This window comes from Meles meles, chromosome 1, assembly GCF_922984935.1.
Source record: "Meles meles chromosome 1, mMelMel3.1 paternal haplotype, whole genome shotgun sequence".
Taxonomy (NCBI): Eukaryota; Metazoa; Chordata; class Mammalia; order Carnivora; family Mustelidae; genus Meles; species Meles meles.
The window spans coordinates 133,069,968-133,094,677 of NC_060066.1; the positions used below are offsets into that span (position 1 = coordinate 133,069,968).

The window sequence follows — 24,710 nt, forward strand, 5'->3', positions numbered from 1 at the left end:
CTGTTGCTCTCCAAATCTGTTCTTCCAGCACCTGAAATATTAGTCACTGTTGCACTTACAAAGAAGAAAAAAGAAGTCTAGACAAATCTCTTTTGCATGAAGTAAGTCCAGTATACTTTTAAGTCACCATCTTTAAGTAAACTTCAGTAAACCCTTCCCTTCACCAGCACAAACTTAGAACGTTGTGGCTTTTTAATAAGTAACTTAGAGTTGAATTATTCCTACTATGCTCTGATATCTAGCTAGCTAAGATTTGGATAAATTTGTTTCTAAATTCTATCATTAGTGAATGATATAGTATTATTTTAAGGCCAAATATTTTCTTCCACTGTTGTTTTAATGACGTAATGAGTCCCTTCAGCTCTGTGCTGTCACTCACCCATTATTTATTTGACGAAACCTGACCCTTTGTTCTTTTCACTTTTGTGAACCACCAGATACTCAGAAGTGTATCCCATTGTTAAAACTCTTATTAAAACTTTTACCTGGATCTTTTTCATAAGACTTCTGGAGTTTTCAGGGAGAGGAAAGAGAATATGGGAGCACCATGGGTTTGTTTTTGCCTGATTTGATTCAAATGACCAAAGTAGGGGCGCCTGGGTGGCTCAGTGGGTTAAAGCCTCTGCCTTCGGCTCGGGTCATGATCTCAGGGTCCTGGGATCGAGCCCCACGTTGGGCTCTCTGCTCAGCAGGGAGCCTGCTTCCCTTCCTCTCTCTCTGCCTGCCTCTGTGCCCACTTGTGATCTCTCTCTGTCAAATAAATAAATAAAATCTTAAAAAAAAAAAATGACCAAAGTAAAAAAAAAATTAAAATTACACAGGGTATTGTAATTCTAGTTGCCAGTAAACATCAAAGTATGTTAATTTTTATATTACATGTTATCCTTGCCCACTGCAAAAAAAAAAATTAAAGCAGTATAACATCGTATAAAGTTAAATCTATCTCAGATATTAGCCCACTGTGCTTAAGTAGGTTTACATATTTACATATATTTTTTCATAATCAACATATCACATGAATCTGGAAATCATATAATAGCCTATTTTATGCATTGATGAAAATATTGGACTTTGTTTCTCTTTTATATCTTTATTAGAAATTGGACAGAATTGTGTCAGTATTGTTATTATTGTTATATTATTCTGAAATTGCCTTCAAATAAGTCATAAAAATATATGGTATTTTCCTTTTGGAATTTACTGAAAGGTTTACTTTGAGAGCATCTACGACTAATATATATTACCTTCTTGGTTATGTTTGTATAGGGACTTCACTGATACTCATTTTAACATATAAGAGGTGTTTTAAAATTTGAGAAGATAATTTGCACAGCATCTGGATATGTTATAAAGAATAATGTCTTTTTTCTAAGAAGCCTGAGAAGATCCTCAGTATAAATCAAAGAGTTCATGACACTAGTGGGGAAATGGTCCAGGTGAAATAAGATTATTGAGTAGCAGGAAAGCTATAAGTACTGTCACCCAGTTCCCTTTAAGGTCTGTAAAGGATCAAAGGTATATTGAGAGTCGTCTAACAGTTGTTTGGAATGGGAGGGGAACCACAGTTGTGGTGAGCAACAATATGCTGCTTTTAAAAAAATACCTATAGCTTATTGTAGTTAAATTAAAAATGGTATGTTGAAAAAAAAATGGTATGTTGGACTATAAAATGTGTTGGGAGACTTGGGTTTTTGAAAATGGCTACATGCTAACCAAGGTGTAACTGTATTATGGATGTATATAGTCACATGTATATAAACTTATTCAAATTAAAATGACATATAAATCAGGTAGTTTATTAATTATAAATTGCTACTTAAGGAAAGACCATATTTCAAGGGGAAAATGCTACCCTACCCTGGAGGATAAGAAATTATTTGTTACCACCTCACCAAATGACAGCAACTGAAAAGAGGAAAGGAGAGCTTTTGGGTTTCAGCTTGGCTTAGAGGAGGGGAAGGTGCAACTGTCTTTGGTAGCCCCAAATCCAGGTTCATTCAACAGCTCCTGCCTCCACCATGCTGCCTAAATTTGACCCCAGTGAACCGTAGGTACACCAATGGGGAAGTCAGTGCCAGGTCTGTGCTGGCCTTGAATATCGGCCCCCTAGTCTGTCTCCAAAAACTTTGGTGATGACATTGCCAAGGGAACCGGTGATTGGAAGAGTTTGAGAATTACAGTGAAACTAGCCATTCCAAACAGATAGGCCTGGATTTTTTTTTAATTTAAGTTCAATTAGCCAACATAGAGTACATCATTAGTTTTAGATACAGTGTTCAGTGATTCATCAGTTGCATATAACACCCAATGTTCATTACATCACCCAGATTTTAAGTGGCACTCTCTGCTTCAACACTGATTATCAAAGCCCTCAAGGAAACAACAAGAGACAGAAAGAAGCAGAAAAATATTTAATAACAGTGGAAATAATCACTTTTGATGATACCGTCTATGTTGCCTGACAGATGGAGCACGAGTCTATAGCCAGAGAACCCTCTGGAACCATTAAAGAGATCCTATGGACTGCAGCGTTGGTGGCTGCTGTCCTCCATGACATCATAAATGACAACAGTAGTGGCGCAGTGGAACACCCAGCTATTTACAAAATACAAAGGAAAATATTTCAATAAAGGATCATTTGACAACAACCCCTCCAAAAAAAAAAAAAAAAAAGGAAAGAAAGAAAGAAAAAGAAAAGAGGAACTGAGAAATATGCCTAACACAGACACTGGTACTAGGAGGTAATGTATGAAGCAGGAATGAAGGAAAGCATCTTTTATATCACATAGATTCTCATATTTAATAATTGGCATTCCTTAGTTATTTGCACAACTATAAGTTATACATTTAATAAGGATATAGACATTTTCAAACTTTGCAGTATATATATACATATATATATATATATATATATATATATATTTTAAGATTTTATTTATTTATTGACAGAGGAAAAGTGCAAGCAGGGGGAGCTGGAGAGAGAGAACAGACTCAGGAAATGATCCCACGACCCTGAGATCATGACCGGACCCAAAGGCAGGCACTTAACCAAGTGAGCCACCCAGGCGCCTCAAACTTTGCAGTATATTGTTGTAGCATCTTCTCTTGAAAGAAAGAGAAGAATCTAAGTTTGTGAGCAGCATCCTCAGATACCATAATTTACTCTCTTTGTGTAGTAAAATAGAACAGTATGTTTAGAATTTTTCAGAAGGTGATATGCCCAAAGTTTTTATGGAAATATTTTATTTGCTTGCAGGACAAGATGTACCTGAGTTTGTGGCTTCTTATGCTGTTGAGGTTTTTAGAGCATACTTATTTTTTTAAATAAAAATATGTTTAAAAATCATCTAATATTACTGGCTATTCCAAGGTTATTTAAAATGTAATAAAATCAGCCTCCTAATTTTAGGAATTAGTGCCTCAGTGACTTCTGAGATTATATAAGCCTTTGATATCATGTGACAATGTTTTCGTCTTGACTTGAGAAACTTCTCCTTGAGGAGACTTTTTACTCTTTTTTCTTAAACTAAAATTGGACTCCAGGAGAGAGGATACTGTAGCCTTTTTCTAGCTGTGACTTCTTTGCTTTTTTCTCAGTCTTCAAATTACTCTGGCAAGGAGGCAGTGATGTTGCGAAGAGATAAGGTCAGTAGAACATCACCTTTTAAAACTCTAACCTGTCTTCATTCGTGAATGGGATAGTCCTGGGTGTAAGATGGTAAATGTGTTCTAGTAGTTTCCTCAGCTGCCTTGGCCACTGGTCTTATTATGCTTCTGGGAGATTTCTGGAGCCTCAGTATTCTCCATGTGTGAAGTGGAGATAAAAGCCTTCTTACTAATTTTTAAGAGCCAGTTATATATGAAAATAAAAAATGAGTATCAAAATGTAACATAAGTCCTTCCATTCAATTCAAAGTATGCAAAAAGTGTAAAACTTTTTTTAGCCATTCGTTTCTGAGAAACCAGTAATTCTCTGGTATAGACTACAGAAAGATTGTAGAAAAGTTTTTAACTATGTTTTATTCCCAGACTGATGACCATGATTATCCAACAAGATATTTTGAGTATCAGTTATATGAGTTGTGTACTGTTTTAAATCTTGCTTGTTTTGAATTATTTTGAAGCACCCACATATGAATTGAAATTTCTAGTAGATAAATAGCTCTATTTAAAAATTATGTTTTGGTATTAACCTATAAATTCGAATAAATATTAAAAGTCTTAAAACATGAACATCATTGGTTCACCATCAACAAGGCAGAATGGTGCACAGCATAAAAAATTCAGTTACTTTTCACAATGTTGCCATAGTTTCCCAGCCCAGCAAAATAGAAGCTAGGCCAAGATGCATATTAGGAATATTCAAAATCAGTGCCAAATAACCCAGAGCTAGTAAGAATCTGTTGTGTAATCAGAGAAGCGCAATCAGAAAGAATATAGGAAAGGCTATTAATCGAATATTGAGAGAAGTGGAGAGAATTATTAGAATCTGGGAATTGCTCTTGACTGTTTAATGTATCAGAACATTGAATTAGTTATAGTTACATCATGTTTTAAAGATACCAACCATCTTTCTTGGGTATTTCTGTTATGATGGGATCTGGTACAAGGATTGCAAGCTGTGGAACTCAAACTTGCGTTACACACTTCTAACACCCCATTTCCTTCTTCCTTTCTTTTTTTTAAAATTAACATATATTATTTGCTTCAGGGGTACAGGTCTGTGAATCATCAGTCTTATATAATTCACAGCACTCACCATAGCACATTTTTAAAAAAGATTTTATTTATTTGAGAGAGAGAGAGACAGAGATAGCGCATGGGCGGGGAGGAGAGGGAGAAGCGGGCTCCCAGCTGAGCGAGGAGCCCGATGTAGGGCTCAATCCCAGCACCCTGGGACCATGACCTAAGACAAAGGCAGATGCTTAACCACCTGAGTCACCTAAGCATCCCTAGGCCCCCATTTCTTGATTTACATACCTCCCATTCAATTCTGTGCTGTTTCAGTAGAAATATTGCCAAATTGGTGTAGAATATTAGTCTGTGTATTTACTTGTACTGGTGATTATAAGGTAGGGGAGTTAGAGCTTATTACCCCTCTGCTACATTTCAGTTAATTAGACCTTCCAGATGAAGGTACTAAACATGAAAGTTCTGAGGCAACACAACAGCAATATTAGGAAAATATTTTATTTCCAATACTAACTTGCCCAATTTGATTACACCTAGACTAATACAGATTATACATAGCCTGATCAAACACTGCTAACTTAATTGAACCAAAGTCTAACAGAAGACCAAAAACAATGCAATATGATGTTTTAAGGTTTTCATATAGATTTCGTGTGATTTTTTTTTTTTAAACTGAGGAAGAAATTGTTATTCAAACTCATGGATTGGAAAATTCTTTAACAAGCATAGGTTACAATTACAACTGCTCTGGATGCTTAACAATAAAAGCAGGCATCTGTTTTCAGATGTGTGAAGAATGAAATGCTCTTCATTTCATGACTTACTATAATTTTTTCGGGTGTTATGCTATAGAGTAAACCTGTCCAGCCTCACTAATATTTGGAGAGAGGAATCATGGCTTTCTTTCCCTAGAGAAAGATCTGTATATCTCTAATAGTTTTTGTCCCTTAAATAGCAGTACTAAAGTTATCATACATTTTTTATGGTCATGTTGAATCATGAAGGATTAACATTATTAAGGATTCTGTATTTGTTTTTAATGAAATCCATTGTTATGCCCTCTATTATATGTGGAAATGAAAAAAGTTTATCACTAATAAAAAATCTAAGATGTTTCATTGCTTAAAAAATAATCTAATATTCTGCTTTTAGTATAAATATAATTATTTCAGGATTAAAATATTACATAATTGTTTATCTGAATTAACTTTTGGATCTTACAATGTATTTAAAAATAAATTGCATTATAACAGAGTAACTTTGAAACATAAAAGGGGAATTAAACGAATGAAAATAAAAACAAATATAATTTAAATGTTACTTCTAAGGAAAAATTTATGTAGAACTGTGGTTTACAATAATTGTTGACATATTCCCCTAAGTACTGTGTCTGTGATTTTTCATGGTATCAATCATTTAAAGCAATTTAGATAATAACATTCTGACATGCATTTCTGCTATTTTATTTACACCATTTGCCTACATCATTGTAATGCAGTACCTTTCTGATTTGGTACAGTAAATGCACTCTGTAATATCTATTATGTCATGGTCAAAGGATAATTTATTGTCAAATAGAAAAATAGGTCAACACTAATGTCACTTGATGATCAACCCTCCCCCTCCCCAAGTTTAATAAAACATCTCACCAGTATGCATTCCAGTGCAGTGGTTGATATTTTATTAGGACTACCTGGCTATAGCAGTAGTGTAATTACTGAGCTGTCAGAGTGATAAGTGGGATTAATGGCAGCCTGATGCACTTTAGTCTGCAGAGCGCTTAGAGAATTGCAAGATGGTATTATTATCAGAGTCTGCCCATTCTGGCATATTCATGGCACCAAAGGAAAAAAAAAAGAATGCTACAATTCAGGTTTGCATTGCCCTGCCTCATTAACATCTGACATTTCCAACAGCTGTTATTTGTGAACTAGCTCAATAATAAAAAGGGACTTATTTGGTAAAGAGGCTTAATAACCACAACTAAAAATCCTTACATTGTCAGTGCTGTTAAGTGAATCTGTTTATGTTGAATTTAAGATTTCTCTAGAAGAACAGGGAAATACACTATGCATTAATTTGGCTCACTCATATCTGCTGACAATATAACTTTATTTTTTAATTGCCTTATTATTCAAGATGGGTGTTAGAAAAAAGGAAAGCAGAAAACTTGTGACTTCATTAGGGATAAGCAGAATCTATATATCTATATGATATATATACACACATATATAGATATACATACACACGTATGTATAGGTAGACATAAATATATACACACACATACACATATGAAACAAATAAGTACATTTGTTGCTTTATTACTGGGAATTTCCAAATATTTTTAAAACTGTTGAAATGACGTTTTTAATAAATTAGAAGTTATTTAAGATGGCGTATTATTTCCTAATTTTTAAACTATTTTATTTTACTACCTCAGAGGAAATCATTTGAGATCATTAAGAATGTTCAACATATTTGTCCATGTGGAGATAACACATATAATATCACCTCATTTCAACATCATAGACCAAATTGGCCATGCGTTATGCTCTGATGCACTGTTGTGCAGTGCATGCTGCTGACTATACTTTCAAGAAGTTCTTTTTGAACTCAGTGACAGTGTGTTAGGAGAAAAAATCATGAGTATGAGAAGATAGGAATTCAGCTAAATGATAGATGTGAATCTAACAATGGCATTTAGAGGAATGATAGGGGAAAGGTTTAATGACTACATTTCAGGGAGGACAATTGATTATGAAAAGCCTTCGGTACTCATTGTGTAAAATTTAATTTAGAGAGAAGGCTAAGGGCACAAACCAGAGAAAAGAGATCAGATTTAAAAACAAGATATTAATTAGGTGCTGAGAAATTGGTTCAGACAATGAAGAGGACTCTCCTTCTCACAAAAGAATGACAAGGAGACTGGTATTGTTTTCTCAAAGGAAATGAAGCAAGGTCTTTACACATGGAAGTAGATAGAAAATGAACTAGCTAGTCACCTTTGTCACTGAGCAGTGTAGGATTCATTCTTAATGAAATTCTTGGAGAATTCTGGTCTTCTGACAAATGTGACAATGGTATATCTTAAGTTTTAGATCTCTAGCCTAATTCTCACTGTGTGTCTGACCAGCCTGGGTTAGTTTATGTACCTTGTCATGTTCTCCAGGCCTGGGCACATATTTGGTCATTATCTTGAGTGACCTTGCACTCCAAATGACCTTGCACTCCCTTTGCCACTTCCCTGAGGCCCATTCATTCTTCAATGTTCCGTTTGAGTATTCTCTTCCCAAAGAGCTTTGCCTGCCTCTCTCCCTCCAGCACTACCATTCCTCTTAAATGCTCCCTTCTGATAATATTTTCACCCAAATTCACATTGACAACGAGAGTTGCCTTTTATACATGTCAACTTCCTCCAAACTGCAAGGTACACGAGAGCAGGACTTGTGTCTTGTTTATCAATTTTATATCCTCATATCCCAGGTTCTGCCATGTAGTAGGGGCTCATTAGATATTTATTAAATGAATAAATAAATAAATAACACACATTGATGTGAAAATTAAGGACCATTCTAGCCTGCGGTTTCAAGTCCTGATGTAGTGATTATAGAATTGTGATTCTTGCTGTGTAGATCTAACCATATATATCAGAATCACCTCAAAACACCCCCCCCCAAATACAGATTCTCAGGCCAATAACCCATACTTGGGAGGGGTTTTCCTGTGGAAACTGTGACATTTATCAAGCTGGTTCTTAGGCACACAAAAGTTTGAACATATCTCTGGTTGGTTCCCCAGGAAGCAGATTTTGAAATGAGGTTAGTATGCAGGAAGTTTATTAGAAGGTCAATATTTTTACATGAGTGAAGGAATCAGGATTGGACAGCCAGCCATAATAAAGGCTGCAGTGGTGGGGAGGATGTGGAGAAAGGGGAACCCTCTTACACTGTTGGTGGGAATGCAAGTTGGTGCAGCCACTCTGGAAAACAGTGTGGAGATTCCTTAAGAAATTATAAATAGAGCTACCCTATGACCCTGCAATTGCAGTACTGGGTGTTTACCCCAAAGATACAGATGTAGTGAAAAGAAGGGCCGTCTGTACCCTAATGCTCATGGCAGCAATGGCCATAGTCGACAAACTGTGGAAAGAACCAAGATTCCCTTCAACGGGCGAATGGATAAAGAGGATATGGTCCATATATACTGTGGAGTATTATGCCTCCATCAGAAAGGATGAATACCCAACTTTTATATCAACATGGACGGGACTGGAAGAAATTATGCTGAGTGAAATAAGTCAAGCAGAGAGTTAATTATCCTATGGTTTCACTTGGGGAACTTAAGGAATAACACGGGGGACATTGGGAGATGGAGAGAAGTGAGTTGAACGAAATTGGAGGGGGAGACAAACCATAGACAAAACTATGGACTCTGAGAAACAAACTGGGGGTTTTGGAGGGGATGAGGGTGGGGGGTTGGGTGAGCCTGGTGGTGGATATTAAGGAGGGCATGTATGGCATGGAGCACTGGGTGTGGTGCATAAAAAATGAACTTTGGAACACTGAAAAAAAAAAAAAAAAGGCTGCAGTGGGTCTTTGCAGACTTGTTCCCTAAGTCTGGGCAAGGGTACTGGACCTCTAACCTCTTCATTGACCTGCAAGTGGAAGCAGGCTGCCATTGGAAAGGGGACACGACCTTGGTTGAGCCCGTTCTTTTTGGCTGAAGGTACAGCAGCAGGGGAATAAATGCTTCATTCTGGAATGGGGTGGATTTGAACTATGCATGAAGCATGTACTAAAAAGCCCAGTAGCCATGTGAATAGTTTGTAGGTTAAAAAACATAAGAAAGTTGGAGGGAGGGAGAGCTGATGGGAGGGAGAGAAAGAGGGAGAGAGGAAAGGTGGGAGACAAATTGGGAGGGATGAAGAGAGGAAAAAAGGAAGTTACAAGTGGTAAAATGAGAGAGACTTTGCTTGTTTGCTTTGTATTTTTTTTTTAAAGATTTTATTTATTTATTTGACAGAGAGAGATCACAAGTAGATAGAGAGGCAGGTAGAGAGAGAGAGAGGGAAGCAGGCTCCCTGCTGAGCAGAGAGCCTGATGCGGGACTCGATCCCAGGACCCCGAGATCATGACCTGAGCCGAAGGCAGAGGCTTAACCCACTGAGTCACCCAGGCGCCCCGTTTGCTTTGTATTTTTATAATAATTGTGGCATAAAGGCATACAAAAGTTTTATCATTAAAGACTGTATTCTCTAAGTGTTGTCAGTTTAGGAGAGATCAAGATAAGACTGGTTTAGTAAAAGAATAAATGATGTGTCTTAAATAAGTGTGGTTCTCTTAATCTCTAGGAGGAACACGGAAAGGATGGGCAGTTAGCCCGAGTGGTGATATTTTATACATCTCAGAAGGTGTACAAAAAATGAAACACAGATACTCTATATTTCCTGCTTAAAAAAAAAAGATCTTGTACCTAAAAAATAGCACTATTTTATTTGTCCTCACTAGATGCTAACTCTGAATGGGTATCAGATAGAGAATATATAGAATATTACCTCAGTTACCTTAAGAGTTTCTTTAATCTGATCATTTTATTCCTCAGGTGCTTGAAATGTGCAGATGCCCCCTGTCAGAAGAGCTGTCCCACCAATCTAGATATCAAATCATTCATCACAAGTATTGCAAACAAGGTAAATTCAGATTTAGCTCTGCAAATGAAAATAACAGCACTGATCTTGGTATCTATGATTTGTGATTAAAGCATAAAGCTTGTCTTAGTAAATTGGGTTAAGCTATTAAAGATATGATTTCTAGAGGTGTGTAAAAATGTGGTACATTTTGTTAATTAATCTCTTCCAAGTTGTGATATAATTATTACAAAAATGCATATTCATTGTTTATTGATTTAAAAATTGGTTTTTGTTAAAATTAATGATTTTTTAATCCAAGACACTCACTGAATAGATTGACTGTAGCTTAAGCTTGCTAAATGCTTATAGATAGGAACTGTCATTGATTAGCAAAACACATTTCAAATTTGTGAAATATTTTTCTTTTAAAATGTGTTTTGGTATTAAGTCCAGCAAACTGAGACACATCAAGGAAATGGACTTTCCCTGTTGCTAAAATTCAGTTAATTTGTTTAAGATGTGAAATAAATCGTAGAGACTAGATAGAGTTATAACCAAAAAACCCCTACGACTAAAAAATATACAACAGGCTTTTATGAGCATGAGTAGAACAAAAGGAATTTTAGTCTTTTTTTTTTTTAAACCAGTGTGAAACTAAGCCCAGTTTTTCATTCACTAAGTGAATGTTTGATTGATTGAATAATTAATTAATAATATCTTTCATTTGTGAAATGAGTATTGTGAGCTCATAGCCAACTGTTTGATGCTTTAGAAAATGGGCAAAAGCTGAAGGAAGTCTTCCCTAGAGGATGTAGAGAATCCTTCTTTTCAGTGTTTGACATTTATGTTCTAAAATGCTATACAAATCCAATAAGAACTCCTTCACCAGCCAGCTACCTTTTTTTAAGAGATCATTTCTCAATGTCAGTTATTCAAAAAAAATATTTCAGGGGAAAATGGTACATTTACATAGTTTTAGGATTTCAAAAGAATTAATGTTATTACTTAGGTATATGTTATGGTATTAATCTATACAGATATATTAATTATATTTAATATATTATTATTTATAAATATATTTATTTTATTTAAGTCTAGGTTAAATTTTTAGATTAAACACTTATTGGGAACCCATGGAAAATTATTTATGAAAGAAAGACAGCATCTGTCTTACAAGGTTGTCATATAAATGAAAACAAGTATAAATACTTGTGTGTGACCATCCCTAACAGTGATTATTTAACAAATATTTTGTTGATGTAGAATTATGAATTTCCCTCTACATTCAGTATGGTGCATATTATACAAGGGATTGCTATTTTTGTAGTTGGTATTATTTATTGAGTAGCTGCTATGTACCAAACACAGTGACATGTATTGGGTTCCTGTTATGGCCCTGCCTTTTAGAAGTTCATAATTTGTGAGCAGAAACAGATACATTAAGAAGAAAAAAAAAGACACCCTAACCATATTGAATGTGGCTGATGCTGCAATCCATGCAATCCAGGAAAAGTATTCCGCTTGGGCAAAGGCAGCAATGTGAGTGTGTACATGACAAGTTTGGGCAAATGTTGTAACTCCAGTGTCTAGGGTAGGGCCTAGATTACAGAAAACAGAATGATGGAAAAGAGACAAGGCAATTAGACTGGGATTCAGTTGTGAAAATATTGTCATTCTATACTCAATATTTGAGTCTTAATTCCATCCATAGAAGATCATCAATTTCTTTATATTTGTTTTATAAGTAAGAAGATGAATTCTAGGAAGGGATCTCATTTATTAACTTTATGGTAATCCCAAACATCTATCATCACAAGACCTTTGTCTTGTATTTGAAAATAATTCATTATGTGAAATCTTATTTGTTTACTAATGACTTCATAGGAATGGAATGAAACCAAGTGTCCAAAGTTTGAAGTCTGAAGTGTTTTGACTAAAATTATTTCCACGCTTGACTTTATGCATGAGGAGATATTACAGATATAATCCATCTTAGCTAAATGTTCCCTAGATATTCCAAAATTCACTAGTGATATTAGGATTCTAATTAGTGTATACCCCATTCATTCAAGGTCTATACAAATTTATAGGAAAAAATAGAAGACCTAAAGGGAATAATGGTATTCTTTGAGAAGTTTATAAAATGTCTAAGCAGGGTCAGAATCACCTCTGTTTTAGGAAAACTTTGTTTCATTAATTTGTCTGTATTCCTTACTGCCTAATGAAGCGATTTGCTTAGCTATTTTCATTTAAACAGATTTTTATTTGAAGAGAAGATATTTGGAGACCTTTAATTGAAAGTGTGATCTTTTGCCAGGCATTTAGGGAACTCTATCATTAAATAGTGTTTTGTCGAAGAACACTGAAGTAATCATAAAAGGTCAGAGATTCTTGTTCTTTAAAGCCTGCAGCTTTTTAGATATTTACCAGCTGTGTGCAATGTAAGCTGTCCCACATTGCTCTGCCAGTGGACCTCAACTCAGGAGGGGGATTCTTTCCAGGTTGAGAGGGTAATTGAATCGCCAGACTCAATGAGCCTTGTGCCTCTTTGAGAAAAGGATGTCACTTGTATTGTATTGTGTTAGGTTTCTGTGATTCAGGGAGTTTAGGCCAATAGTTCCATTCTTTATTTTCTTACAAACTGGATTACAGCTCTAGTTTTCAAAGGTACACTCAATTCTATTGTACCCCCTCAGTCAGTTTTTCTGTTTCGTTCATGCAGGCTGTTGTTTGCAATTGTATCTCTCAATCGGAAGTGCACGTTTCAGAGTCATCAAACTGTGAATACTGGGTTCTATTTCCTGATAGCTTTCCTTTGGGGGGGGAAAAAAACAGTACTTTATATCAGAATGAGTGAGACCAATCTATAAATGTAGCAAAAAAGAATGACTTTTTAAAAATGTTCCTTCATTTCGTGATACTTTATTTTAAACAATAGAGTTGCTTTCTCTTTTCAAACATTTCCATCAAATTGTAAAGCATTGATTTTTCCACTGATTTGTATATTATATAGAATCTGTGTGCCCAGATTTGTGTGGCTTTTATACCTAGATAAATAAACTTAATAATACACATTAGAGGAAAGCTGACTAAGTGATGCAATGGAGAAAGCAAAACAAAACAAAACTATTCTTTATGATACATCCCCATGGAAAGAAAGTATGAGTAGAAGTCAGGGAAGGAACAAATGTCACCAGCAGAATTCATTTGATAACCAGGGGCAACAATATTTTTATTTAAAAGAAGTCATCTCAATATATGTGCATGTGTATATGTGTGTGTACACATGTACACACATATGCATATTCCTGACACAAGTGTTACAAAGCAGAAGCGTACTCAATAGTTTTACTTCATCCTCCTTTTGGGTTTGCTTTTCAATTATAATGGCTAAGTGGTTTAATACCTTTATCAAGTAAAATGTTGATCATTTCCAGAATAATTTCCTGAAAACATAGCTCTCATTATATCACTGCTTTGTTCAAAAAATGTCAGTGGCAAAAAAAAAAAAAAAAAAAAAAATGTCAGTGGCTTCCCAGTGCCTAGAAATCAGTGTCCAAATACATAGCCTATTATGTAAGCCTATTGAGCTTTTCCCCACTATCATGACAGAGAAATAAGGAGATGAAAAAAAGAATTAGGAGGCCCACAAATTACTACCCATTAGTATTTGAAAATATGAATATTTTAGATATGTAAAATAAAAAGGTAGTGATAAGGTTTCTTTAACTGTGCAAGGCTAGTTTCCTCACTTGTTTTGCTAAACAAGAACTATGAGCACCTTTGTCCTAAGAGGACTGTTAGAAACTTACTTATACGCTGCCATAAAATGATGCTCAAGAGAACACAGCTTTTAAAAACTCTGTTATGCTTTTAGAGGGCAAACAATTAGAGCTGAATATGCCATTTGGCTTAAATAAATAGTTCTGAATTCATGTGTTAATTTCATTTACAGTTGAGATGCCAGTATTTGAGTAATGTGAAAAATGTATTTTTCTAGGACTGAGTGAATTCAAATTTTTACAACTCCTCTATGGTATGAGTCTGTGTCATTTAGGATGTTAATTTGAGTGGGTCTTCTGGTAGGGAGTAAAGTACTATACATCAAGTTAGCACATCCCTAGGTCAGAAAATACTGTTTTATGTATATTAATCTTATCCTTTTAAAACTTGTAAGATAATATTGTTATGCTTTATTAGTCTATATTGGATTAGCTTTATTCACATTTTTGCCAATTTTCTTCATTTTTTCCCTTTTTTTTCATTTTGGAATTGCCATGGCAAAGTAGTTTAGTTTTGCTTATACTCATACTATTGGAAAATTAACAAAACCTAATTAATGCTCATTTGAGTGTTACATGTCTTTGGAAGGGGGCTGTTTTTGGTTTTTTGTGTTGTTGGTTTTTTTGCTTTTTTTTGCTAAGATTTTATTTATTTATTTATTTATTTGACACAGAGAGAGAGATAGATCACAAGTAGGCAGAGGGGCAGGCTGAGGGAGAGGGGGAACCCCGATGCGGGACTCAATGCGGGGCTAGATGTGGGGCTCGATCCCAGGAGCCTGAGACCATGACCAGAGCTGAAGGCAGAGGCTTAACCTACTGAGCTACCCAGGTGTCCTGGGAGGGAGGTCTTTTAAAGAACTTTTTATCTTTAGTGTTCCACTAAACAGTGATTTATCTATGTTTGGATTTCTTTCTTTCTTTCTTTTTTAAAGATTTTATTTATTTATTTGAGAAAGTGACTGAGAGAGTACATGAGCAGGGGGAGAGGGAGAGGAAGAGGGAGAAACAGTCTCCTGCTGAGCAGGGAGTCCAACATGGGGCTTGATCTCAAGGACCCTGGGATCATGAGTTGAGCCAAAGACAGACTCTTAACTGACTGAGACGCTCAAACCTACGTTTGGATTTCTCTTTGTTTATCCTGCTTAGTTTTCACTGTAGTTGTTGAATTTGTGCACTGATGACTTTCATCATTTGGGGGAATTTCTCATTGACTCTCTATCGTCTCCTTATGGAACTCTTAATTAGATATATGTTAAACCATTTTACTTTATTCTCCATAACTTAACTTATCTTTCATGGTTTTTGTATTTTTAAAAACTCATCTAGCTTTTAATTCATTTTCCAAGCCTGTCCTTAAACACATAAAATACATATTCATTTTTATGCTTTGGGAGTTCCACTAAAATTTCTGTCTGATTTTACTGTTGGTAGTGTCTACTGGTTCCACCCATCTACCCACCCTTCCTTCCTTCCTTCCCCTCTCCCTCCCTCCCTCCCTCTCTTTCTTTCTTTTCTTTTCTTTCTTCTTTTTCTTTTCTTTATCTTTCTTCCTTCCTTTCTTTCCCTTTCCTTCTCTTCCACACTCTTCTCTTCTCTCCTTTCTTCTACTCTCCTCTCCCCTCCCCTCCCCTTTCTTCTTTCCTCTTCTTTTCTCTTTTCTTTTTTCCTTTCCTTTCCTCTTTCTTTCTTTCTCTCCTCTGCTTTTCTTTAAAGCCTTATGTGTAGAAATTTTGTGGAGAATGTAATGAATACATTTTTCTTTACAATCGTTTTGTATCTGTTATGTTCTTGGAGGACAATATTCTCCTGGTTTACTTACCAAATGTCTTTAGAGTGATTACACTTATTTTTCTCTCTTATTGCCTTGTCATTTTCAGTTTTGGATATAGCAGCTCAAGAATACATTCAGATGACTTTTTAAAAATATTTTAACTATAATTTTACCTTTTAAAATCTAATCTAAGGCAGGTAATTATTTCTTAATACATGTATAAAAGTATAGTAATTACTAAAGATTTAATGGGTAGTCTAGATTGATTGAACTCAGATTGACAAATACTGAAATAGTAATTGGGAAGCTATATGGAAGAAAGAAACCTTTGAAGAATAAGACAAAAAGATTTGCCACATCAGATCTTAAACTCACTGTAAAGCTTCTATAATCAACATGTACTGTTGGTACAAGAATACACATTTTCTGGAGCAAATGAAAAGTCTGTAAAGAGGACCAAGTAAATAAGAGAACATAATATGTAATGAAGAGGGCATTTTAATTTAATGGAAAATGATGGGTTCTTTGAAAAATTGTTCAGGTATAATTTTGAATTTACTTTTAGAACCCCTCATTAGGGGCTCCTGTGTGGTGGCTCAGTGGGTTAAGCCTCTGCGTTCGGCTCAGGTCATGATCTCAGGGTCCTGGGATCCAGTGACACATCAGGCTCCCCCCCACCCCAACCCCGCCTGCCTCTCTGCCTACTTGTGATCTCTGTCTGTCAAATAAATAAAATCTTTTAAAATAATTTGGAAGCTATAAATTATGTGAGAACAAAATTTAATGCACACATTTTTAAATGAAAGCAACGCAACTTGAAATGATTTTTTTTCTAACCATACATTAACTTATCTATTATCAAAGTGTTCCTGGATATTTAAATAATAACCTAATCCAGTATACACATAGGCAAAGGTCATAAATATTGCACAAGAGGTAATGCAAATGACTAATTACCATAGTAGAGATGTCTTAGTTCAGTATTAGCCGGAGATATATATATCAAAAGATGGGACACCACTTTTCTCTCATCAGATTGTTGAAGTTAAGAAGTTTAATAACCTCCTATGCTCTTCAGCTGGAAGGAAACAATAAGCGTTACATAGTAGAAAATTATTTGTAAATTACAAATATGTATACCATTGTGCCAATTGTGCTTTATTATGTGCTCTTCCTAGAAAAATAAAAATGTCACCGTGTAATGGTATATGTACACTATATTTTATTGTAGCAATTGTAGCATCATTTGAAGTGGCAGATACCTGAAACAACTGTAGTGCCCATCATCATGAAAACTGCTAAGTCGGGCGCCTGGGTGGCTCAGTGGGTTAAGCCGCTGCCTTCAGCTCAGGTCATGATCTCAGGGTCCTGGGATCGAGTCCCACATCGGGCTCTCTGCTCAGTGGAGAGCCTGCTTCCCTTCCTCTCTCTTTGCCTGCCTCTCTTGTGATTTCTCTCTGTCAAATAAATAAATAAAATCTTAAAAAAAAAAAAAAGAAAACTGCTAAGTCTATTTATATTATTTATTGTATTGTTGTATATTACTTATTACTTATTATATTAAAAAGTAAGTTGCATATTAATATGAATAACATATTATCTTTACAAAAAAATCTGATTTATTTATGAGGAAATATGGCATAGAAGGATATAATTTAACTTTAGTTTCCTCATTTGGTTGAGGTGAAGGAGGGGTGAAGAGAAGTTTATAACATTTTTCTTAGAAAAATGAGTATGTATATTTTTCTACAATGAGTGTGTATATTTTTAGGTAAACATAATAAGTTAAAGTCACTAGTAACATGATATAATAAAGCAGAGAGGTTACAGAGTAGCATGTGACAGACCGTATTCTAAGTTGGTTTTTTTTTTTTTTTTCCTTTGGTGTAAAGAGTGAAAGATCGAGACTTTCTCTTTTTTCTCTAAGTGACTAATAATTTCAAATCTGCTAAATAATATATTTTTCCACTGTCCTAAAATGCCACATTCATCATATATTTAATCCTATATTTATTTAGGCATATTTTCAAATGCTCTATTTGTCCTACCAACCTATATATCTTTGACAGGACCAAGGTGTATTAATTACTATACTGTGTAGTGTACTTTATCATTGACTAAAGCCATTTCCCTGATATTATATTTATTTTCAGAATATCCTAACTTTTGTCTGCTTATATAAAAAAAAACTCTACAAAATAATTACTGAACAGTGTTCAGACTATAATAAAATAATAATTTAAAATTATTAATGAAAATGTATGCCCATTTTGCCTCATTCATTTATCAGTTGATATAACATTAACTGCATATTCCAGAATTCAGTCATTAATTTTAATATATAACTTCCTAGTATTGAATCTGGCAAATGATAGAGTACTAAATTTACTAGTGTTAAAGGACTGGAATATTATTTTCAAAATGTCCCATCTTCTTTAATGTATTCTGCTGAAAAAGATAAATGGATGTTACATTGTCTATTGAATCATTAATGCTTATGCAAAAATCTCTCTTGTTTCTGTTTTGTAATATATATCTTCAGGCCTTTAAAAGGTTACATTTTACTTCTAATCACAGCTAATACAGTGTGTAGTAGTAACTGCTTTTCTTCATATTTGTTTCAAAAGTTGAACACTTAGTTCTGGAAAACCTTCTGTAACTCAAAGCACTGTTAGTCAATTTATTACAAAATGTAAGTGATATAAAACCTAAAAATAATGTCAGTTTAACTAAATGATAGAAGATTTTCGTTATACAACTTAAGCCAATTTTATATGAAACAAGTAATACCACATTGTTTGTGGTTGTATGTTATGTATGGACATATTTAAACATATGCCTTTGTTAATATTTTTTAGAACTTAAATTACTTAGGAAAACAGAATCTATTTTTATGTATGTATGTGAAAATTAAACTGGAGTCATAACTTTTTACTTCAGTATAATCAAGACAAAGGAAAATCTGTATAGACACATAGGATACTGGTTAGAATATTTTGTTGTTGTTGTTATTGTTAAAGATTTTATTTATTTATTTGACAGACAGAGATCACAAGTAGGCAGAGAGGCAGGCAGAGAGAGAGAGGCAGGGAAGCAGGCTCCCTGCTGAGCAGAGAGCCAAAGCAGGGCTAGATCCCAGGACCTGGGGATCAGGACCGGAGCCTAAGGCAGAGGCTCTAACCCATTGAACCACCCAGACACCCCCTAGAATATTTTTTAATATTAACAAGTAAAAGTAAATGTAACAGAATTTGGATGAATGGCATTTTCATCTATCTAGCTATCTTGTTGGTTAGAAAGGTAATTTGAAACCCATCAAGGCTAAGTAATTTATCCCATAACTACTTGATAGAATAAATAAATTTCTTGATTTTTTTTCTGGTGTGCTATTGTCCACATAACACTACACAATCTATATGAATAATTTATGTATATAATGAGTCATTATTAAACTATAAAGCATATATAATATAAATGTAAAATATATATGTAAAATAGAAAATATAAGTCATAAAATATAGTGGATATTATATTTATATATACATATAAGCAACATATTTTCTTTTTTTTTTTTTAAGATTTTATTTATTTGACAGACAGAGATCACAAGTAGGCAGAGAAGCAGGCAGGGTGGGGGGGAGCAGCCCCCCTACTGAGCAGAGAGCCAGCTCATGACCTGAGCTGAAGGCAGAGGCTTTAACCCACCTGAGCCAGGTGTCCCAAACAACATATTTTCTATCATGACAATTTTGTAAGTGATGTCAATATTTAAATGGTGGGTAAAATTTATAACAATATTTTAAAAAATGTTTTATATTTTTATTTAATTTTTTTAATTTAAGATTTTTTATTTAAATTTTTTGAAGTTCTTAAAAATTTTTTATTTAAATTCAATTGTTAACATATACTGTATTATTATTTTCAGGGGTAGAATTTAGTGACTTATCAGTTGCGTATAGCACCCAGTGCTCATTATATAAAATACCCCCCTTACTGCCCTTCACCTATCCTCCCAACTTCCTCCCCTCCAGCAACAGTAAACTTCATCTTAAGGAAATTGGGGTTTAGTTTTCTAAAAATTGGCAAAGTGAAAAATTTAGGTCAATTATTATTATCAAAACTAGTTTTACTTTTGAAAGTAGTAATGGATTTAAATTAATATACTCGGAATGGAGAGTTTTCTGGTAAATTTATTTGTACCCATTGTACAAATAGTGGCTGACAGCTGGTTTTATGAGCCACAATATAATAATGCAGTATGGTAGACACTGCAGCACCCTGTCAATTAAGAAATCTCACATTCTTGTCAGTGAAGAGCAAACTCCCACAAAATAATCGGACGTTATTTTGTTTGAAAAGAAGAAAATAGAAGTGTTATAGTCTAGTTCTAATAACATAAATAATGAAATTTTGTCTTTATTACTAATTGTATTATACATACAACTTTTTACAGCAGTCAGTGGATTTGTTGTTTTAAATCTTGTTTGAGATAAGGTTATTTAGTTATTTTTCTTTGTATATTTTTTGCTTCTTTCTTGCTATATTTCTTATTGTGCTTCCTAATATGAATTTTCTTTAATAAACTTTAAAATCTTAAACTCTCAGAATTAACATTATAAGAAAAAATTTTTTAGCTAGAAAAAGCCTAGGGGGAATGTGATGCTGACTTAAATTTGTTAAATCTGTTCTATGCTGTATAATGTACTAGGCATGCTGTCTGTGTCAAGTTTCCTAGTTCAGCATCTCAAGGTCATATTTAAAAAAATTTTGTTTTCTACAAGCATAATTTTTTCCTTACACATTCATAGTTCTAAAAGTCTAATCATATTGTGCAAAACTTTTCTAAAATTTAGGGTGTCGGGGCGCCTGGGTGGCTCAGTGGGTTAAAGCCTCTGCCTTTCGCTCAGGTCATGATCCCAGGGTCCTGGGATCAAGCCCCGCATCGGGCTCTCTGCTTGGCGGGGAGCCTGCTTCCTCCTCTCTCTCTCTCTCTGCCTACTTGTGATCTCTGTCTGTCAAATGTATAAATAAAATCTTAAAAAAAAATAAATAAAATAAAATTTAGTGTGTCTGAGATATGAAGGGAGGGTTTTCTAAGTAAAACCAGGCAAACATATTCTGTATCCATTTGTCCTCAGAAGAGTGAATACTGTGAGGGCAGGAGTTTTTGTGTGTCCTGTGAATGATAGGTTCCCACTCTCCTTTGCCAAATGTCTGAAGACCAGAGGGTTGTTTACTGAGAGATGGTGATAGCTTGACAGTGTTTCCTATGCCTTTATTTTCCATATGTGCTATTAGGGACATTTTCTATTTAATGTACATTAGCACACTCACCATTAGACAGCTCAGTCTAGTGGTGTTAATTCACCCTTCTCACACTTGCAAACTTATTGAACTTTCCCAAGTATTTTTTTAAATGCAGCAGATTGGAGTTTATCTTGGAAGGATGCTTCCATCTGTGAAAACTCTCATTGGAAAAAGCAAGAACACTTTAAAATAAATCCACCAGCTGTTTTGATAATGTTGTGGTGATATGAAGGCCTGAATATGATAGGACTATTGGTTAAATTCGTTATAACATATGAGACGTTAGCTGGCTTGTGAGATTTTCCTGTTTCTTGATGACTTTAAAACCATTAAATTGTATAGAGATGACACTAATGCAATTTCAAGTTACAACTTTAAAAATAAAAAGCAAAGAACAAAAGTTAAAGTTGTCTTAGAATTAACCCACATGGAAATGGCACATATTGTAGCTTCAAACAAGCTTTTAAAAATCCTATTGAGTAATAGAAAATTCAACACCTGCAAAATACGGGTAAGTTAATGGACTAGAGAACATTCAATGCATGTTCTTTTGTGTTGATATAAAAAAACAAATATATCAAACATCCATTTGTGTTTTAGATTTTTGCTTAAAGAAGGAGTAAAAGTCCTCATGAAACAGATATGTGCACAAAAGATCAGATATTTAATTTTTATTCCTCCTAACATGACTTGGTACATTTTTCTTCACACAATACAAGACTAAAATACTTGTGAATGATTGAATAACCTGAAGAAACCAGGTGAAGTGATTGTGTATTTTCTAGAAGGAGACTACTGGGGTGTCTTTAAAGTACCCTTCTAAATTTAAATTTTATAGCCTTTGCTTTTAGAAGGGTTTAAAAGCTCACAGAATAGGAGTCAAACCTCTTGTTTAGAAGGAGAACTCAAGAAATCTCTCCACTTACTATGAGAGAAAAAAAATTGATATTGATCTTGACAGTCTTGATGAGAACAGTTGAGGAGGTGTTCTCTAATAGGCTTCTGAATGTCTTTTTGACTCTGAGCACCCAGCTTCCTACACAGTAATCTATCATTTCTTCAGAGTTATTTGTGAGAGGTAGAGTGCAAAGGTGATTTCTGAATCATTGTTTGATGTTAGCTCAGACCATTTTCAAAACCATTTTTGTGTATTCTGTGATATATGCTGATGCATTCCTTTTTTTTTAATGTATCATCATGTCTTCTTCACTTTTGCTGTTTTTCCACTCTATTTCTGAGAGTTTCCATAGCATTTATACAATAATCTTCACAATTAGTCCTTTAATACTAGCACCTTTCTATGAAAAAGCTTCAGTTGGATACTGAACCCTTAGATTGGAAGTCAAATTTTTCCATAATTTGTTCCATGCACATTAAAAATATATCTTCTAGTCATCATTTCCTAAGTGAATCAGTGAACATCTATAGCCAGTTGGCCAAGTCATTATGCCAAGACATATTCTGAGGTTTCTTGATTTTTTTACTCGTGTCAATCCAGGATAACTCAGATGCCATTTCCTCTCATCTCTTAGTCCTGTCACTTCAGAAACACTTTGATTACCACACATTTAAAGCAGATTCTGAACCTCATTCTGAAGTGACTTTTCACTCTGATACTAAAATGTCTTGATGTCAGGGAGATTTCCTTCCCTCCCTTCCTTTCCCTTCCCTTCATTTCCCTTCCTCTCCCTTTCCTTCCCTTCCCTTCATTTCCCTTCCCCTCCCTTACCCTTCCCTTCCTTTTTTTTTTTTTTTTAAGTCTATTGAGCTTTTATTTAAGAAACATTCAGTAATTTTAGGTAATATTTTAAGTACTTTTAAAAATATATTATAGTCTCCTACAATTTTATTTTGGTGTAAGAGTTATACTTGGAATCATGAGATTGTTGAATAAAACTAGACAATTTTATTGTCAGTGATATATTGTGATAGATCAGACCTTGTAGTTTGACAACTATAGCAAATCATGAACCATAAGTGTAATTCTAAATGTTTTTTTTTTTTTATTTTTTAAACATGTATTTATTTCTTATGTCATCTTTTTAGGTACAATCTTGAAACTCAATTTGGGGCTCATAAGATAATCAGTATTATTGTGGAAAGATCCTTGTTTAATTAAATTGTATTTCTATGCTACTCCCCTTCCCCAAATATCCTGAAAAGTAATCTGTAATTGACATTTCTTTCCTCATGATGGTGTTTTTATGTTACAAGGATTCTTCTAATTATGTAATTAGATCATTTAGGCAGTGTGTCAGTCATTAAATATTTGTTAATCAATCATGTCAGATGTTCCTATGATGTCAAGTAAGAGGAGGAAAGAATAGTGACAATGACTTTGAGATTTTCTCTAGCAATTGTTAAATGCTTAGTTGCAGGTGCTGAGCAAGGGGATCAATGGGCTTAAGCAGGAACAAAGGATGTTTCCTAAGGAATAGACTGGTAATTTAGTTAGTAATTGTTCATTATGAATGTTATTAAGTAAAATTATTCAAAAACAGAAACTAAGGCCAAGGAAATAAGGCTGTATCTGTTTACTATTGTCATACTAAATTAACATTTTTAAAATAAAGGCATGGTGACACTTAAGCATTATTTAATTTTGAAGGAAAAAGAACCATTGGTTGACTGTCTATTCAATATTAACTAAAAGTTTAGACTGTGCGTACAACATCCATTCATGAGAAAACCCTCAATAAGTATATTTAGAGGGAACATACCTCAACATAATAAAGACCTTGTATGAAAAACCCATAGCTGGCATCATACTCAATGGAGAAAAACTGAGAACTTCTCCCTTAAGGTCAGGAACAAGGCAAGGAGTCCACTCTTACCACTTTCATTCAATGTAGTACTGGAAGTCATAGCCACAGAAATCAGACAAGAAAAAGGAAAGAAGGCATCGCATTGGTAAGAAAGAAGTCAAACTTTCACTATTTGCAGGTGACATGATACTATATATAGAAAGCTCTAAACACTCCACCAAAAAACTACTAGAACTGATAAGTGAATTCAGTAAAGTCAAAGGAGACAAATTTAATATACAGAAATCCATTGCATTTCTGTACACTAATAATGAAGCACAGTAGACAAATTAGGAAAAACTCCCATTTATAATTACACCAAAAATAATAAAATGCCTAAGCATAAACTTAATCAAATCACGGGGTGAAAAATCTATAATCTGAAAGCTATAAAACATTGATGAAAGAAACTAGATGACACAAACAAATGGAAAGACATTATATGCTTATGGATTGGAAGAAGAAATGTTAAAATGCTAATACTACTCAAAGCAATATACAGATTTAATGTAATCCCTATTAAAATACCAACAGCATTTTTCATAGAACTAGAACAAACAATCTAAAATTTGTATGGGATCCCAAAGACCCCAAATAACCAAAGCAGCCTTGAGAAAGAACAAAGCTGGAGGTATCACATTTCAGTATTTTAAGTTATATTACAAAGATGTATTTTTTAAATGTAAAGTTTTTATTAAAATTTCAGTTAACTAATGTACAAT

The 24,710-nt window shown here is 34.3% G+C and overlaps 1 protein-coding gene across 1 annotated transcript in view; it reads left to right on the forward strand.

Moving 5' to 3' along the window:
- Nucleotides 1-24,710, forward strand: part of DPYD (dihydropyrimidine dehydrogenase) — an 868,613-nt gene that overhangs the window by 188,451 nt on the left and 655,452 nt on the right. The window contains exon 4 of the mRNA XM_046016334.1: nt 10,294-10,381. Within this exon, the coding sequence (XP_045872290.1) occupies nt 10,294-10,381 (88 nt within the window). The remainder of the gene's footprint in view (nt 1-10,293; nt 10,382-24,710) is intronic.